The sequence below is a fragment of the Lates calcarifer genome, linkage group LG24 (genome assembly GCF_001640805.2).
Source record: "Lates calcarifer isolate ASB-BC8 linkage group LG24, TLL_Latcal_v3, whole genome shotgun sequence".
Classification (NCBI taxonomy): domain Eukaryota; kingdom Metazoa; phylum Chordata; class Actinopteri; family Centropomidae; genus Lates; species Lates calcarifer.
The window spans coordinates 9,220,869-9,240,669 of NC_066856.1; the positions used below are offsets into that span (position 1 = coordinate 9,220,869).

The 19,801-nt window shown below is 39.1% G+C and overlaps 1 protein-coding gene across 2 annotated transcripts in view; it reads left to right on the plus strand.

The window, feature by feature from the left end:
* Nucleotides 1-19,801, plus strand: part of pip4k2aa (phosphatidylinositol-5-phosphate 4-kinase, type II, alpha a) — a 29,752-nt gene that overhangs the window by 2,148 nt on the left and 7,803 nt on the right. The window contains exons 2-7 of one of the 2 annotated variants that reach the window (XM_018701973.2): nucleotides 11,977-12,074; nucleotides 12,235-12,331; nucleotides 13,997-14,149; nucleotides 14,610-14,756; nucleotides 15,290-15,328; nucleotides 18,977-19,093. In XM_018701973.2, coding sequence (XP_018557489.1) covers nucleotides 11,977-12,074; nucleotides 12,235-12,331; nucleotides 13,997-14,149; nucleotides 14,610-14,756; nucleotides 15,290-15,328; nucleotides 18,977-19,093 — 651 coding nt within the window. The remainder of the gene's footprint in view (nucleotides 1-11,976; nucleotides 12,075-12,234; nucleotides 12,332-13,996; nucleotides 14,150-14,609; nucleotides 14,757-15,289; nucleotides 15,329-18,976; nucleotides 19,094-19,801) is intronic. The other variant, XM_018701977.2, reaches the window with a different exon arrangement.

Genomic DNA, 19,801 nt, shown 5'->3' on the forward strand with positions numbered 1-19,801 from the left:
GTAATCTCAGTAGGAATATCAATATTTTGGACAAGTTTCATAACAGATGTCACTTGCAGATTTTATTTGGTATTAAGTTAATGGGTCAGATTTAATGGGGTTGACCCAGCATACACTTTGTGAAACCTGTAACGAAATGGTCACTGTAAACATCACTACAAAAGTTTACCCCTCTACATTTGCTGTATAATATGTCTGACATATTCTTTTTGGTACTTTCCATTTTGGGGCATTAATGAAGAGATGATGTTAAACTGTGTTTTGTCTTTGCAATGTGCTTGAATAATCATTACTAAACATCTTAGCTTTGTCAGCAGCATTTAATTTTTGGCCTGCTGTTTAGGGTGACAGTTTGGTATGGATTATGCAGCCTCCAGATAGCTTGATGTACTGTATGTGAGGCCAAGACAGCTAAAGATTAAAGCTGTTATTCTGTACCTAAGCTGTAGTCTGTAGATGGATTACAGTCACCTAGCTGTGTGGCTAAACCTGAGGAGTAAAACAAGGTAGACAGTTTTCCTCCATGCAGCAATCTAGTACTTATTAATCATTTATTTTTTAAATATCACTTGATATCCCTGAGAAAGATGAACATTGTCCACTCACTTAAACACATTACACATTGATAATTATTCATTATCAGATATGACATCAGCCTTGTTATCAGAGAGGGATCACAGGCTAAACGTCACAGTTCGACCGTGGAGTGGAGTCCATGAGCGAGTTGAGGGGTCACAGCTAGCTGAGACATGTCTGTAATAGTGGCAGCGGCAGCGAGACAGAATGCTGTAGATGTTTCAAGACAGCTGAGATTACAACTAGAAAGTTGGAAAACTGACTTAAGAAAAGAGCATTGGTGAGTTTTATGGATATCAATGAAACTGAGTTTTGATCACACAAGTACACTTGCTGTCGTGCTTGTAGTTTTTTCGAGGGAGCTGTTGTTTTTCACCTCTCACAAAGTAAACATTTTTTAACTTTGTCATGAAGGTTTCAGTTTTTAATAACAACCACTGTAGTGGATGTAGACTTGCATTAGGATACAGGCAGTAAACCCCGAGAACATATTTTATTTTTTAGAAAGACTGATCAAGGAAATGCTGAATGAGGGATTATGCTGATTTACAGAAGGTAGTGGTACAGAGTGTCAACCTAAATTTCATGACTTTAGCCATGTGGTGACTTTCTATAATATTAAAGTATATTATAGAGTTTCCATCAGGACTCTGATAATATTTCATTTTGAATGAGCTCAAAATCTTCATTCAAAGTTAAGTAGATATAGATCATCATCATAAATAGATCATTTAAATAATTTTTCTGTGTTTGCCCATGCATTTTCAATAGAGTAGTAGCTCCAGTCTAGGATCATTTCATTAACTTCCTTAATCTGTTTTCATGTGTCTCAGAAGTGTGGACTGATAGGCCACTGACTCTCAACCATAAAAAATCTACGCGTTTGGAGGATCTACATGTTCAAACTGTTCTCTGGGATTGCATAACATAGAGCAAGGCTGCCGCCAGCACATTTCCTTCTTATGCCTCAGGCTACCTCCCCTGCTGTTTTTCTCATCACTTGATAAGGTACTCTGTTTTTTCATACTGTTGGCAACATAAAAATGCAATTCCTATGCCAGGTCACCAGATTGAACCATTGATTTACTGACAGGGGGGTTTTAAAGCAGCATTTTGGAAGTGCTAATGTAAGGTTACTTTACAGTGTGGAGTTTGCAAAAGTAATCTTAACCTGTAAATAACAGGACAGTGCAAAGGAATGAATAAAGGGGTAGGCCCGAGAATGCAACCAGACTGCAGAGGCAACATGCAAACACATGCACACACCCACGGGTGCTGCAAAATGTAACCCCTACACCCTATATCCCACTGTGGCTCGTCAGTCAAAGCCATCTTTTACACCTCCTGGAAACTACATACTACCGTTCTACTGGTGGAATGAAGCAAAGATGTTATGTAGAATGAGTGAAATTGAGTCCCAAGAAGAAGAAAATGAGAGGTTCACATGGCCTAGGACCTTCAGTGTTTGTCATCTGAATCATTGCTGAAAATAACCTTCTTTGACAGGTTGCTCATTTTTACTTTGAAAAGTTACTTGGATCCCTTGGAATCTGAATGTGTTACACAGTTCATTGTTTTACAGAGATGGATTAATGCCAAAGCTAGAGCTACTTTTTTTTCAATGGAAATCTCAGTTGCTGAAGCTTAGTGGGTGCAAAAGCTCAAACAAACTAGAGTCTACAAGCTCAATTTCAAATTCATCATCACTAAAGCATTTCCTGCTTCTAAGTCTGCTAACATTACAAATAAAGAATAGGTCTGGTCTCTATGGGCTCTATTTTTGCTATGCTGAAAAATTATGATTGGTCTTTCTCAAGTTGATGAGTAAAGAAACACTCCTTATGAGTTATTACAAAAGCCAATGTAACAGTGGCTCAGTTTCACATCTACATTTCAGTAAATTCTACCACACAAGTCCTTGGAGTGTACTGCTGGAATAGAAACCTGTCAGAATGTGTTCTGCTGTTGGCTTTTGCGTAGATTTGTCATTGGCTGGAAAGCTGCATCATCACAGTTTAAGGCACCAGCTGTGTAATCATAGCTATGAGCACAGCAGCTCCTAACCTGCTGTTGCATGTCACCTGCTCCTGTCCTTTTAAAGTAAAAAACACAGTTGTGTTGTGGCTTTCTATTATCACAAGACTATAGACAGTAAAATTAATTGTTAAAAATAGATGTATGGTGCCATGTAAATGAAATTTTAAGAAAGAAGGCCTTTCATTTTATGCAGTTGTACAGGCTGGAAAGTGTGAGTTGGTTGTAAGTCTTCAGTTTCACTCTTAAGCATACAGTTTATTTTTACTATTTTTGTTGATATAGTCTTGGAAGATCTTATGCATGTCAAAATATTAAGTTATCCATTTTTATTTTGGGCTTCTTTTGGTTTTACTTTTGTTTTTCTTAGTGTCACTCCATTATTTCTCTCTATCCTGCAGGTTTTTCACTATTTTTGTCATATCCTCTTTTTGTGTCATTCTGTCTATCTGGCTCACTTTCATTCCCTGCCCCTCTCTCTCCCCTTTCTTTGCTCTGTCCTGCCTCTCCGTCTGACTCAGAGTAGCTGTGTCTGGTTCTGTGGATTGCATAAGAAGGGGTTTCTATAAATATCTGCAGGAGTGACCTACAGCTAATATGTGTGATGATTATGGGTGAGGAAAACAGAAAAGCTGGAGCCTTACATCCTGGCACCCTCAGGCAGTGACAGATAGAGGAACTTGTGGAAGCATCTTGTGGTTTGTTCCAGTGCATGTCTCTAAAAACCTTTAAATGAAGCATTTTCTTCTGTGTTGGCTCCTGCACTGATGCTGACATATGTGTTTGCTTGTTTGTGTGTGTGTGTGTGTGTGTGTGTGTGGTGTGTGTGTGCGCGCGCGCACGTGCACGTGTGTGTGTGTGTTTGTGTATGTGTATGTGTATGTATGTCCTTCACCACAGAGTCACTGTGCCAAGGGACACTCCTTGCCCAAATGTGATGCGACATGTTGCTGAGTAGCTTGATTCATTCAGCAGGACAGGCCATATATCATAAGCCTGTTTGTTGCACAGTCAGTCTAAACCACTATATCCTTTAATAGATGGCCTTTTGTAGCACTGACTTTACAACAGACCTGCTGAGCTGTCTGCACGTGTGTGTATGTGTGTGTGTGTGCATGTTGATGATAGCTATAATTTCTGTGTTACCTATTTCCACCATAGTCATTTGTCATTTACTATTTCAACACAGATAGGAGCATGTCTGGTGCAAAAGAAATTAGCCCCTCAGGAGATGCTGACATTGAATAATATCTTGCTTAATTATACACTGTATAGGTTTGGTATACTTGACATAGTTTGTTGTCGTCTAATGTATGGAAACAAAGCATAGGCCAGATACTGGTTTCGGTTTCATAACCACTAATATCTTCTGTTGTACCGTTCCTATGGTATAAGCTGTTCCCCCCCCTCACGTTAAAATGATTCGTCGAAGACAGAAGGTGCAGGAATCCCTCAGGTAGTGTGCAGTACAGATTATCACGACCCCTCCCCCTCTGATGCGTGCGAGCAGTCAGCTCTGTTCAGGCTACCCAGCATAATGGCAGACAGAGGTACCCCCCCTGACTTTTCCCCCTGTCAAAAATAACAAAATAGGTTGTGTGGGATATTTTGGGTTAGAGCAGTAATCGCATTACCGCAGTACTGCTAAAAGTGATATTTTTGTTTAAGGTTATTATACCGTCTGAAACCCATACAGGTTCATGCCTATTGGAAACACACATTTGCTTTCTTCAGCATTTGAGTGAGTGACTGACACTGCCTGACATAGACTTGAATGACCTGTTAGAGTCTTATGTGAACACAGACATGTCACAATTCAAGGTATGACTACCATAAGCTTCAGGAATAGACCAATCCAGTCCAGATACTGGATACCTGGACTTTGGGTGTTGGCCGATACCAAGTACACCAGCAGGAACAGGAATTACAATTGAATTGTAAACCTTTTGATTCAGCAACAAATTGGTTAGAAATTAAAATTCAATATAAAACAATACAACTATGTCAAATAAGAACAAAATGAAAACATTAAATCACAATTAAGTCACAAACACTGAAACATGGTTCCAAGCAGGTGGCAGAAGCCTGACTGTCGGGGGGTTTCCCTTCCAGAAAAATTAATTTAAGAAGCTCCTCTGTTATTTTTGTCATTTTCACTGTGTTGCTGGGAAGTTTCTTGCATATATGGAGTGCACCCGACAAAATTAACTGCCTCCTTGAATCGTCCCCTTTTTTCTTGAACTTATCATTTGGCATGCTGTTTCTGGAAGTGCTTGATCAAGTTAGTTGATGTTTTGCAGTGGTTCTGCCACCAATATGAACATTGGCTTTGCAGATATTGCAAGTTGCCATAGAACTTGTAGCAAAGAAGCTGCTTTAAACTGCTGATCCTTTGTTTTTAGTTTCCTCCATGCAATGGAAGCTCTCCTTCTAGCAAAATGTACAGATCTACCAGCTCACTACTGACGTATAATGTAGTACATGCACATGGATGTAAACATAAAATAACACAGAATTGATCATTCAATCACCATATGTGATATGTGAGCGATGCATCCCTATCAAGCTTTTGATTGTGCTGCAGGTGTTAAACTCTTTGTCTCTCTCACTCGCACATACAGATGTTAGCAGTCTGTTTACCTTTCCACTGTTCCACTTTTATTGTCCATGTGTCCTCATTATGGCTGACCTCTCTTTGCTGTGGCTGTGAGCAGGACAAATTGGAGTAAGGGCTCACACTCACACCAAAATTGTCAAAGGTGCTCCCCAGAATTAGGTCACATAAAGGCTGTCATAGTCACATCTTTGGTAAACTGAGTTCTGATTTTTGCATGTGGTTTAAAGCAGGAGATGTCCTCACCTTTTCTTAGAATTTTATTAAAAACATTTTTATTTAGGTACTGCTACACCAGTTATAATACTAGCTGTATATAATTAAGGTGTTTCCCATGGTTCTAAGGTATTCACAACTAAAATATATGCTTTACTCTCTATATAAAATACCTTGAATAAAGAGCTTTGATCAGTTATTTAAGCCCTTCTCTGATTGAAATGGAAATTCTCTTATGTAGATTGAATTTATCAGACCTTTCCTTGAGATTTCACATTTACTGTTAATAATGACTCCCATTCTCTACTGTTTTTTCTACTCATTCCTTTTTAATAGGCTAGCCAATGAATCCCTACACACACATACACAGATATCATTGTTGTACTGTGTTTAGGACCTTTCGCCTAAAAGGGTTTCAGTTGGATTCCGGGGTTGGCTGTATCCATCTTAATGTGGATATTGTTAGAAGTGCTGCGTACTATGAATAGTTTGGGGATTCATAACAGGTCAGATAATGATATAATATTCTAATAATAATTGTTAAGTGGTCAGTGAAAGGTCAAGTCCACACTCAGTACAATCTAGTACAGCTGTATGTGACCTTTGATGCCCACTATCTGATTGTTAAAGGGCAAATCTCCATCTAGCTGGGTGGATACTGTGTATGATTATCTTTGTGGTGTACAAATATAATCTGTCATGTTGTGGTCAGCTAGTATGCCAGACAAACAGTAAGTTGAAATAAGGCTCAGTCCTTCATTTGTATTTTTCAGGCATTTCCCAAAAAATTAAAGACTGATGATGTTAAGTTAGTGGCTGATGAGTGTGTGCTTCTTGGGAAAACATTTTGGTGTGCATGTTGAGGTGTTGGGAAGCTGACGCTGTTAAAAAATACTACAAAAACAGCTGCACTGAAGTAATTCAAATATACCTTTTACTAGACAGCAAAACCACATTTCTGCCTGGTATATTTACACCCCTACATATTGGTTAATTGCATCCTCAGTCAGTCTTGATTACACTTTAATTAGAGCCACTTACACTCTAATATCTTGTAAATAGGCTTAGAGGAAGTGCATGGTAGTGCGCCATTCAGTCTAGAAGTTGCTTCTTCAGAACACATCCCATTTTCCCATTTCCCACGTAATTGACAGCTTGACACTAGCAAATTGGGCATGCTGTAAGATGAATGGAATGAAGAATGGAAAATATACAGTATCACATAATGATGCTGTTCTCTCTTTCTCTCTCTCTCTCTCTCTCTCTCTCTCTCTCTCTCTCTCTCAAGCTCTCACCTAGAACAAGTTTTTCTCAACTGTCTTGTTTGTCTTTACAGTTCTTATTAGTCTCGCTTGACAACTCTTTGTTCTCATGAATGAAGGTTGTATTGGGCAACACCGATGACAAAAACAGTCTAGATTAGGATGAAACAGTAAAATAAAGGAATGTTAGAATGGGTTAAAACAGGGTTTTTGTATTTTGTGTACTATATATTTTCATGCATCACTCAGTGTTCATCAATACGTTTTCATCTATTGGAGACACTGATACTATAGCATTATGAGAAAGTAAACCATCAACCACACAATAGCAATGATATATAAGCAGGCCATGCAAGCATTGGGTTTTAACTTGGTCACTTTGTCACATACGCTTTTAGCAGGTTTTTGCAGGGGTATAAAACAGCTGTAAGAAAGACACACACTCATGCTGACATTCTTTTCTCTGACATATTTTGTCACTATCTGACAATATATAAAAATGTAGCATGAAGGAAACTATTTAAGGAATGATGTAAAGCAGGCTGGAGCTACTGTTATAGCCATCAAGTATTGGAAACTGTCTTAATGATTTTTCTTACTCATTTTATTAAGACAGTGCCTACTGTAGTCTTAAATTGGCTCGCTACAGCTGAATTATGTAGGAAAAAAATAAAATAGCGTGTTAAGAGATGGTATATAAGATATTGATACCGTCTGTTTAGAATGGGTGGCATGATATGTGATCTTTGACCTTTACTAACAAAGGTGCATTTCAACAGGAACTTGAGAGAATTGCAACATCACAATAATAACTTTTTACATGAGGAACACATTCTAGTCTGTAGATTAAAAGTCAGTGAGTGAGTTATCAGAAATTAGAAAAGATAAAACCGATGACAGTCATAGCTTCCATGTTCATTGTAAAATGTCTCCCTCCAGGCTACATATCCTGATGGCATGCCTGATTAGTCTCGCTTCTTTCATTTCTAACTTTGGAGAGGACTTCTCTCCACTCTAATATTTTCATTACACTTTTATATCTTGCACTTAAGAAATAACCCAGTCCTTTGTATTTTCAGATTCAGATTTTGTACCAAGTTTTAAAGGTGCGCTGTTAGCACTATTAGTGGGTAGTAGTCATCTGCTAAGAGTAAGTCATCTATCTGTAACTGTTTAGAGAGATAACGCTATGCCATGCTGCTGACAGAGCACGCTCTCTTCACTAACTTCCTGTCCAACGGAGCAACAGCACACACTTGCTTCACTCTGGGCCGGAAAACCAGTCTTCATCACCATGGAGACAAACAGGAAGCGGTGGTGTGAAATTTGTCTGCAAGTTTGATAACTGCAGGAAGATGAGTAGATACACTGGATGCATCAGATTAAACAAAACATAAAAGCTACACAACGCTGAAGATAGAAATTATGACAAGAGCCCAGCAGATAAGACAGGAGCACTACACACATTATTTAATGTGGATTAACGTGGTGCTCAAAAAGGACTGTCAGGTCAATATACTGGATTAGTGGCACCTCTGTGTAGTCACCAGTAAAAATATTTAGCAGCAGGGCCGCAGCACCATGTTAAAAATCAGAGCTGTGCCCACTATCCAAAGAAAAATTGTTACATAATAATGAAAAAAGTGATTTTTGAAAATTGTGCCTAATATAGTCATACTGATATATGCTCAGCTCTTTTACAGTTTTTAGAGTAGCATGCGTTTAATTGCAGGGACAGGAACATTTGCAACTAAAACAGTAGCAATACAACAATGGGTGCAGGGATGGGGTTTAGGGATATTTCAAACTGATGCAAATTGTTTTCTGGGCCTACTTAAGGGATCTGATGTTTTTCTATTTATCTAACAGATATTTTTACCCCATGCTTACGTGTGCATGCAGGTGTGTCAGCAATTTTTATAGCTGTGACTTCATTATCATCATTAATATTAATATATTGTCATTAATATTCAATGCACTGGTGTCCTCACAGATGTGTACATGTGCTTGTTAAGATCAGGCATTGTCTCTGCCCTTGTGTGAAATGCAGCTTTGTTGATTAGGTGACATCTCCCCACTGATTACCCAGAATGCATCCGTGCTGTAGCATCACTGTGATGTTAGTGCCTGTCACACCAGAGCACTAAAACATACTCAGTTATGGCATCTGTGGACTTGAATCCTCTGCTTGCTCTGTCTAGCTAATGTCCTCCTCTCCATATTTTTTTCCATGCTTTCTTCTCTTTTTAGGTACGCTTTTTTCAGATGTTTTTTGTTTCTGTGTCTTTCTTTCAAAGGTTTAATTCCTATTCCTCTGTTGTCAGTCCTACATCTGTTAATGATGCACAGTAATACCATCCTCCTTTTATTTCCCTTCCTTTGCTTAAAAGCTTACAATAATCCAAGAGAAAGTTTGCAGAAGTGCAGAATTGTATTGTTTGAATTGTAACTCTCACTTCTATTAAGACAACATTAAAGTGATGTAGCCAAAAAAAACAGCCTTAAAATGCTACTGTGCTAAATGAGTGTACATTAGCTGAGCAGGTTAAAGGCGAAGTTGGAATAGTGTACAAAGGCAGACCTTTGCACATCATTGGATGAGCTTTTGCAGAGTTCAGCAGTAAAATTTGTTTTACATTTGACCAGTCAAGCTAGTAGGTCAAAGTTCTTTTTTTACACACATTACAGTATATTCACTGAAGAAAAAAAGGGATTGAAACAAATCTCTAAATTTAAGCATTACTGTTATAATAGGATGACCTTTGAAAACTATCCATTTGATCCCATGGCCTCTCAAACTAGTATATTTCCATGGCTCAATTACCGTATTTTGAGCTAGAGTTTTAACATTAAGGATTGCCCAATAGTCCATAAGACGTCGACTCATGTGAGTGAACCGTTCAGTCAGAAATTTGGGACTAGTTCCCTAAACAGCTTCTGGTCTAAACTCTCCTCCAGTGCGTTATTTATGCCACTGGCTCACTCCTATGATTGATGTCATTTTTTGCTGTGGTACTCACAATACACAGCAGTGGAGATGGCAGCACAAATATGTAATTATAGCAGAAATAGATGTGAAATTATTATTAATAGTTTTTACCCCATAGTGGAGATGATAGGGTGTTGTGTTTGAAATAGTATCAATCCTGTACTGTGGGTACTGTTGGCAACCTAGAGGTAAAGCAGAATGAACTGACTCACTTAAAAGCACAAACAATTAAACACACTCAATACCCAAGACAGGGGCTGGCAGCAAGTAGTCGGTACTTTTGGCAAAAGTGGTTTGCTGAAAAGCTCCCATTAGGCACACTTGAGATATGCTAGACTGAACCAGTGTAAAGCATGGGCTGGCATGAAATGAGTTTAAACATCCAATTTAAAGACTTAATCATGAGCATTGATATCATGGAATATATATTGATGAGGTGGATTGAAAAAGGAATTGTCACCTTGGGAAATGTATACAATGGAATAACAGAACTGGAGGGAACACAATTTTTCTGCACAAAAAAATCACTGTTAAATGAGTGGATAGTATTGGGGTACGTGTTTTTTGTTTGTTCATTTGCTTTGGAGATGTATTTTTTATATTGATTCTGCTGTATCTTGTGTTAAATTAAAAACTAATAGAAACTGCTTAACATGTTTAAGGCATACTATGTAGTATGGCACACTTCTTAATGGCCACCTGAAGTATGCCAAATGCTTTCATGGGTCAGTCATGCTGAGGCCAATTCTCTGCACCATCTGCTGTAACACTCCTACAGCATTACAGGGCTATAGACCATCCCCAATTGTAAAAATATGGGCTACCTCCTCTAAGGCAGTGGCTAGAATGCTGATATGACGCCACCTCTTCTTTGTCTGCCTAGCTGTGAGCAATGTAGGAAGGGCATAGTACATTTGAGATTGTACTTTAGAGAAAGACACATGTGTTTGAGTTTGAGTATTTGAGTTTATTCAGTGCACCTACAAGCATGATTGGTGGAATGACAGGTTATTAATAGATTCAAGCCACCGGCCAGCACCCCTGCCTGGAGCCAACAACAAATAAGCACACACACACACATACACACATACACACCCATCATATGTGTGTCAAGCTGTGCCTGAGTCATAACAAATGTCAGGTCTATGTATTACAGCAGTGTGATGCATGGCTAGCTTCAAATGGAAACTCCTGCAATGTACCTTATGTGCCTCACTGTTTATTCCTTGTACAACGTTTATTCAAGCCTCCGGTAATTTAGCATTTTGTTGAGTAGCTATCATGACCATAAATGTGCAGCCGAAATAATTTTGATGTTTGTAGTCTAACTCACCTGGGTGAAAGTCTACAATATGGATGTTAGTTATCTTTCTTGCGGGAGTAACATACATATATTATAGTCTTTCTCTCTTTCCTCTTCTTTCACCTGCAAGTCTCCATTTTGTCTTTGGCTGCCTGTTGAAAACACCTTGAAGCTTCAGCAGCTCTGGCAGCATTTCCACTCCTCTACCCTCCAGTTATCCTTCAACCTTGTACATCATCCTGAAAATCTAATCTGTAAACTGGTCACATCACAAGGTGTTCTCTCCTGAAGATCAGTATTGAGTAATGACCTGGGCCAAAACTCTTGGCCTGAATCATAAATTAGCTGTGGTAACTTGTCATCAGACTGTTTCAGGCAGGGAAAAAAATCTTAAGGTAAAGGTTTATCCTTGAGCCTGTTATCTGAGATGGTAAATCGGAAAAAGTGACTAATGATGTGAGTAGTTTTGTGCAACAAGGTAGTGAAGTTTAATATACTCTGACTGTCATCTTGGCCAAATGTTTCACCCTTTTACCAACACCAGAACCAAATGCATGCATGCATTCTGTTACACTTATTGTCTTTTAAGTGATAGGATATAGTCATCTGAGCATTCATGTGAAGATATGCGAGTGCCAACCTTTGCACCAGTATGTGGAAAACTTTATTGGGTTGGATAATATTCCATCGTGAAAAAGGTTACATGAGTTGAAGCACACAGTTAGCACATGGATTGATATCTACAGAATTCTTGTGCTGACATTTTTGAGATGCACCTTGTTATAGGAAATATAAAGAAAACTGGATTTGGGTCCAAGCTTGTGTCAGATGTTGTGTTATATATTTTTCCACCTGAAGCTCTGCCTTTGCATTTACAGGGATTTCTTTCAGTGTTGATCCTACCAAATTATGTTTGTCTGATTTGTGTTCGTAGCTAAATCATTGATCTGTCCTCCATTCCTGTGTTTTTTCCCCTGCCCAGATAAATGAATTAAGCCATGTTCAGATCCCCATCATGCTCATGCCAGATGATTTCAAGGCCTATTCTAAGATCAAAGTGGACAACCACCTCTTCAACAAGTAAGGACTTCTTGAGTATATTTTATAATGATGGTATTTCACAAAACAGGGCACTGTCAAATATATTTTTATTTTCATAATTCATTCTAATATTTATTACTTATGGCATTTGTCAAAAATATGTCACTTGTGTTGTCTAATTTTTTCTGCTTTCACACAGAGAGAACATGCCCAGCCATTTCAAGTTCAAGGAGTACTGCCCTCTGGTGTTTCGAAACCTCAGAGAGAGGTTTGGCATCGATGATCAGGACTTCTTGGTATGAAAAGATACTGTCACAAATGAAGACAAACCTAGCAACATTACTACCACTTCTGGGTCAAATTCCTAATTTCATTGGTCATCTTTGTACTACTTGATTGGCATCTATAGATCACATAATTTTACAAGCAATATAGTACTAAATGAATGCCACCACCCGGTGCTGCAAGCGCACTGAAATTGATACTTGTAAGTATTCCAAAACAAATTTGATCACAGTCTTAACTAGGAAAATGTTGCACTATTGCGCTTTTTCCTTTCCCTCCTTTGTTTCAGCCCACTCCTGGTCTTCCTTTATTTTCCACTCTTCCTAGTAAATCCCCACTCCCAGTGCAGGCAGTGAGTTGGCAGTATTTGGAGGTCATTGTGTCCCAGCTCAGTGCAGCTGTCCTTCTCACATGTTTACATTAGGGTTCGGCTGGCTGCAGTGAGTGGGCAGTCAGGGGTGTTAAGACACTGGTCCAGCGCAAAAGAATGTTGTGACATTCTCAACATGAAACTACTTTATTACACGAGGCACTAGTCACATTGTGGTCAAAAGGTTTATTGATTTGTTCATTTTTATTTTTTGACCTTGCTCTAAAACCAGCCTGTTGGTATTATTTCTAATTGCACTGGTAATATTCCTCATTAAAGCCAATGGGTACCATCAGCTGCAAGCCTTCTCTTTTGATTACATGCAGCAGTAACCATTAGTTTTAATGAGCAATGCTAGCAGTATTAAATTAAGTTTTGGTAGGGTAGCTGAAGTGCAGACAGATTAACCTTTTTCCCCACATTGTAATAAATACACAGTGGGGAAAATGACCAGCTAAAACAAAAACATTAGGATATCACTCTGAAAGCTTTTCATCTATGCCAGCCTCAGGCAAAGGGCCTCTTAAACATTTTCAGCCTGTGACACAAACCACTTAAATGTTCCACCAGGACTTGGACTGTAGGTGGGCTTCTGAGTGTTCATGTTCTTAGTAGCCTCCAGGAACAAGAGTGCAACCAATTTTGGGGTCTAAACACAAGAAAGAAATGCATCTTAACAATTGTTCTAACATGTATCTCAAAGGTTAGTTCCCCCCTTCCAATACAAGCAATTGATGCTAAGAGTTGAAGAGGGGAGAGGGAACTCAGGGCAGAGGACATTGGGAATTCTTGGAAAATGAGGCATTGAGCCAGGGGTGTTGGATCATGTTACTTTTGAGCTCGCAAAGTCTGGGCAGCAGCTGTTCGTGTCTGTGTGTAGCTCTGGACAAGCAGCAGGCGTAGAGGTCAGAATCCCATATGTTTAGAGTGCAGACTGGGAGGTGATCAGACACAAAGAAGGTAGAGCGAGGCCATGCTATATTGTGAGCTTCATCCAAGTGCACTGGTAGAGTAGCTCTGTTTACTGTTCAACTAAAAAAATGTCAGCTATTTTAATACAATAGGTCAAGATGGGTTTTGACTCTTAAAATGTTGACTCTAAATGACTCTTAAAAAATGTTTTCTGTATTTAGTGAGATCGGACCATTCAAAACGAGCAAGTAATAAGTACATTATCTTAGTTCTCTGAAGGCAGTGCAGATAAAGTATTTGTAAGGAAGGAAGACAAACTGCTGATATTTCAGAGTGTACATCTTGATAAACAGAGTGATTGTTTCCTTTCTGTCTTTCCTTTGTATGTCTGCAGAACTCTCTGACACGTAGTGCTCCCTTGAACAGTGAGGCCCAGGGACGGAGTGGGGCTCGCTTCCACACCTCTTACGACAAACGCTACGTCATAAAGACCATCAGCAGCGAGGATGTGGCAGAGATGCATAACATTTTAAAGAAATACCATCAGGTGATAACAGCCTGTTTTAACATGCTATATATAAATGCCAGCCTTGATCCTTCCATAAGATAGGCTTTCTAAAACTGTGTGTATAGTAAATTAAAAATATCTCAGAACATGAATTTGACTGTATTAAAATCCCTTTTCTGAAACAAACGCCACAGGATTTCAGAGACAATGTTTTATTCCCTCATTCTCTGAAGGAACTTGTATGAAATGGGACTACATTATAATAACAGAATTTGAATACCTGTACCTGTAATTCTGTCAGTGAATTACAAAAGGTCAGGTTACAGATTAATATGATTTATTTGATTGATATGATTTGTTGTAGTAGGTTAGAGCCCTGATCACAGAAGTCATTAAGGGGTCATGCTGTTTTTTATAAATCTTTCTCTATTCATGACAGTCTCCCCTGTTATGATTATGAAAGGGCCATAAATTGATCTTCCTTGATCTCTTTTGGTAGTTCATTGTGGAGTGCCATGGCAACACGCTTCTGCCCCAGTTTCTGGGGATGTACCGGCTCACCGTTGACGGAGATGAGACCTACATGATTGTTACACGCAATGTCTTCTCCCACCGTCTTTCTGTCTACAAAAAATATGATCTCAAGGTAGGAGGGGAGGAGGGGAAAACAGATAAAGAAAAAAGGAGTCAAAGAAAGGAAAAGTGATCAGATCAGTGCATGAATATAAGAAGAAATTATCTACTCTATAGTTGCACTACACCAGTCCCTTGTTGCCCTTCATTTTTTCAGCACAGGAAATGCCCATTTGTTGCTCAAATAGACAAATATTAAAAAAAAAAAAAAATCTCATGTATAAGTCAAGTCTCTAAAGAGTCGTCTGTAAATTTTCCCATAGTTTGACAAGTGAGGTTAACAGACATTAGCCATATGGTAATAGATGCTCTAAAACAGGGTTTAGGGTTTAGGTAACCTGTCTCAGAACAGTGAAGCCATTTTAAGCCATTGCGGCTTGCGTGCCTGATTGGGAAAGCTTCTGTGTTCAGGCATGCACAAGGGTTATGATTATCTGCAGGAATGAGTTTAAGAAGGGGGGTAAGGGAAAGACGAAAGCAAGACTTTACAGTGCCTCTAGTAACAATTGTGTTATGGTGAGTAATTTCCTTCCTTGTTTTTTCTAGGGTTCCACTGTGGCAAGAGAGGCCAGCGACAAGGAGAAGGTACAGACACCTGTCGTGAGCCAGTGTTAGCTGTTACGTACCCACACACAACTTCTAAACTTCAGCACAGCTAGGACCGCTTTAAACAGACAATAAGAGAAAGAATAATGATGATAATAATAATAATAATGATAATGGTGATACACACTTTTCAAAAAAGAAACAAGAGTGCTACTATTTAAAAGTGTATCAAACTAACACAGCAGCAGCTAGAAACATGTCATAAATTTACAAAAAAATCAAAAGAAACAAAACAGTCCACACCGCAAGCATGTTCGTTACTCATCTGTCTCTCAGAACTGATGCGCCACAAGGAGATTGTATTACTCCTCACAAAGCTTACTTGAAAACTATTTTTATCCATTGAACAGACTGCTGTCCTTTCAGCACATCAGGAGGCATGTTGCTGAAAGGACAGCTGCTTCTGATGACAGTAGAGGTCGGAGTCGTGTGTGGATTGAACAGATGGACACTTGCGCACCGCTGACGTCTCGATTGTGATGTCGTTTTCATGTATGGGACAAAGACATTTAAAAAGTGTTCAGGAACTGGGGAACATTGTTTTACAAGTACACTCAACACTAATTTAACCTGAGAGTGAGACAGTTATTATATTCTATGTCCATTAAAAGCCATGTGGACAGTTAGAGAATGAGAGAGAGAACAAACTGTGTTTCCAGTGGTTTCAATAACCAACACAGCTTCAAACAATTCCAGGCTTACTGTCATCACCCAAATGGCCCAACTAACACAAATCTGGTGTCTGCCCTTGTTTCCCTTTGGGTGGGGATGACAGTAGCAAATATCCATCTCCTTACGTTAGTACCTACTTCATCACCCCATTCCCTTCTAGCCCCTGCACGCTATTTGTGTTTCTTTAATTTGCCTCATCCCCTCTAACCTGGCTTCTGCTGTTCCATCAGTTCCCCTGCTTGCTGTCTGTGTGTGAAAGATTGAGAGTTGTGTGTGTGTATGTGTCTGGGGATGTGTCGGGTTTAGAGTTTTATTTAATCAGATGTTGTCTCACGATTTTGAGTAGTCCTGAGTATGACGTGTTTTCTGTGTGTGTGTATATGTGTATGTGAGCAGTATATATGAGATTTTGTGTGTTTGATAGTGATGGAAATGTTGCTGTTTGTTGTGAGAGACTGGTTGTCGTGAGTTTGTGGCTCTGCTCGGACAGGGTCACCTGTCAAAAATGAATTATGTCAATTATAAGGGTCTGATGGTTATATTTTAGCAGGTATAAACAATATATTTTTGTGTGGTGAAAGTTGCTGACAGCGTCCTTGAACACTGTGCCTCTGGAATACTTTTCTTTTGACCTGTTAGCTCTGCATTATTGGAAGGAAATGGTTGTCCAAAGTGATGTTTTTTTTCATTGCATGTCTCCACGTGTCACTCTGCAAAGTTTTCTCAGACCATGAAAAAGATTTTTTTTTTTTTTTTTTTTATGAGATTTCCACAGTTTTGACCCAGAGCGGTTTGAACTTTCCATCGGCTTTTTCTGGGGCTTAATCTTGGGGCACCATGCAGCGAGGCATGGCAGACTTCAGGGAATCCCCAAACTAAATATAGCCTACTGTAAATGGAAGGAGAAACAAAACATTATTGGGGTTAAAACAGAGGAGTGGAAAAACAAAGCAGCTGAGGATTTAACACACATGTGAGCTCACTGTCTGACCTGTTTTTGACTGCAGCTTAGCTGCGTGTGAAATACCATTTACAGTCTAGTAGCAGATGTCAAGAAGTAACAAGGTGAATTTTACCAAGCTAACATGAATGCAGATGTTATTTTCCAACACTGACTACCACTGACTCTTAACTCACACAATAATACAAGTTGATGCTGTTAGTCTATGATGATTTTTGTGGTTGTTTTACCTTTTAATGAAATGCAACTAATAAGCATTATACAGTAATTGCCACCATAGGTGAAGCCTTTACTGTTTTTATTTACATGCAGACTGTGAAATACAGTAGGTGGTCACACGCAAACTTCTGTATGTGCACACATGTTCACACCCGACTTACAACAGGTCTCAGAGACACAACTAAGGCTCAGACATCAAAGACAAGGATCTGACGAGACATGCTGGTCTCTCCACATGAAACACCTTTACACATACAAACAGGCTTAAATTAACCTGCAGTTGCCCTCTACCAGTGCTTGGGAGCTATGAATAAATGTGTTACTTTGAAATTATTTTTCTGTTCAGTTTGTGTACATTACACTAACGCTAGGTCACGCCAGTGTGAATACTCAAATACATTGCAGTTGGCCAGTAAAATAAAGAAGTAGGTCCATCATCCAAAATGAAAGAGGAAAATGATATGTTTTGTTCAGAAGCTACAGTGTGTGTGTGTATAAAAACTGCTTCACACACACACACACAAACAACAAGCATGGCAGGATTCTCTCCTGACTGCATGACCGTCTCCCTTTCATGCATGCGTCTGCATGGTATATAATATTTTTCTGCATCTTTTTTGAAGTTACATTATTTCTAACACATTCCGATGTGTATGAGCACCAGCCCCCATTCTGTTGCACATTGTGGACATGTTCTGTTCTACCCACATATACATGTATTTTTCTCTTAATAAGATAAGTAATGCAGTTCTTGTAGCAGCTGTCTCTGTGTTTTGGCAATGAAACTGCAGAAATTGGCTCTGTGACATATGTTATTGTAAAGCTTTCACCCATTAAATCATACTAATTTTTTTGTAGTTAACCACAAAAACTTGTCCATGACCCACTTATGACACTGACCCACAATTTAGCAAAGACTGGTGTAGGTGATTTGTGCGTTCGCAGTCATTATTTTTTTTCTCTTTTTTTTTTTTTTGTGACCTGGAAAATGTAGAGGTTGTGTTTGTATGTTATGAAATAGCTACTGATCCTTTGTTTGTGGAATACCACCTGTGTTTCCACTTGGTCTCTGCTCAGTAGCATTCTACTACAGTTGTTTGTTGTTTTTGTTTACTCTCCTCTGTCCTCATACCAGCACTGGCTGGTATCTCCGTTGGGGGGCACATGGCTTTAATGTGTCGGTATGATTGAGTGTGAAGCGCCTTGGTATTTCATTAGTAGCCCCTTAGCCAGTATTGTAAGTTCGTAGAAATAGTACCACTCCTGAATAGATGGTCGGCAGAATACAAGGCCATAAATGCAAAGTTTACAGTTGTTTCCTTGCTCTGCTTATCTCCTAGTAACCTTAGAGTAGTGCTGCCAGGCTGTTTCCTCTCTCTGCCAGTTATAATACCAGTGTAGACAAACCAGAGTCAAGCACATAGAATTAGGGACAGACAATCCTGTTGATATATGAAACTAAAAGCATGGAAATTGCTATTGCTGATTTCTAAAATCATAACATCATATCATAGCATTGGATGAACCTGTTAGAAGTGAATATACACTTTTTTTTACCCAGCCATTGTTAAGATATCGAAGAATTATAAACATCTATACTGGTCATACGGATCTTTCGCGTTGATGCCCTTTCCAGCCCTCAACCAATTTGAAAAAACAATTGTATTGTGTTACATTTTAAACACTTTGCCTTTACTTCCAACTTCCTTCCTCTCTCCTTTCTTCTCTCCTCTCCTCTACCCCTACCGTCCCTCCCTCGCTCCCCCCCTTTCTAGCAGCCGCCCCCACCAGAGGATGTGCCCCCACGGCCCAAATCTGGTAACGTTCAGCAAAGGCTGCAAACACTGCGGATTGCCACGCGCTTTTACTGCGCCATGAAACACGTAAGAGATGTAAGAGAACCAGGGCTCATATACCAGGCATGATCTATTAAACCAATCTTATTTTATTGTTATTTTTTGTACGGCCGAGCATTTTCGTTTCCTCGTCTTCTCTAGGCTGATACACGTTTATTTAAAGGTCATATTTTGCACACTTTTCATCCATTTACAGTCACCTTTTGCTCAACTTGTCAGCAAGTTCAGTTTTAGTTTTGCCAGACGGTTCATTTTTGTTCCCATCATTCACTCAACGACACCTACATGTATCTGAAACACTGGAGAGCAACAAGTGGAAGAGGAAGGTGGAGGCAATATTGGGAAGGACACACGGCTTGGTCAGAAAAGCAAAAAAAAAATCAGGAACCAGGGATGGTATGAGAAAATACCTTCTTGTTACAATGCTAGAGTGATGTCAGAGAAAGAACATCTTGCTTTTTCAGTAAGAGTTACACAAAAATAATATGTTCCAGTACAAACTGATAAGCCGATGACATTAACCAAACTGTGCTAACTACAGCGGTAATAAAGAGCGTGTACACTCCTATGGCGGAACAGTATGCATGGGTAGTCTGACCCAAAGGCGATGTTTGTTTTTTTTTTAAATTATATATATATATATATATATATATATATATATATATATATATATACACACTGATTAGCCATAACATGACCACTGGTGAATGACGTGAATAACGTCAATCATCTCGTTATAACACA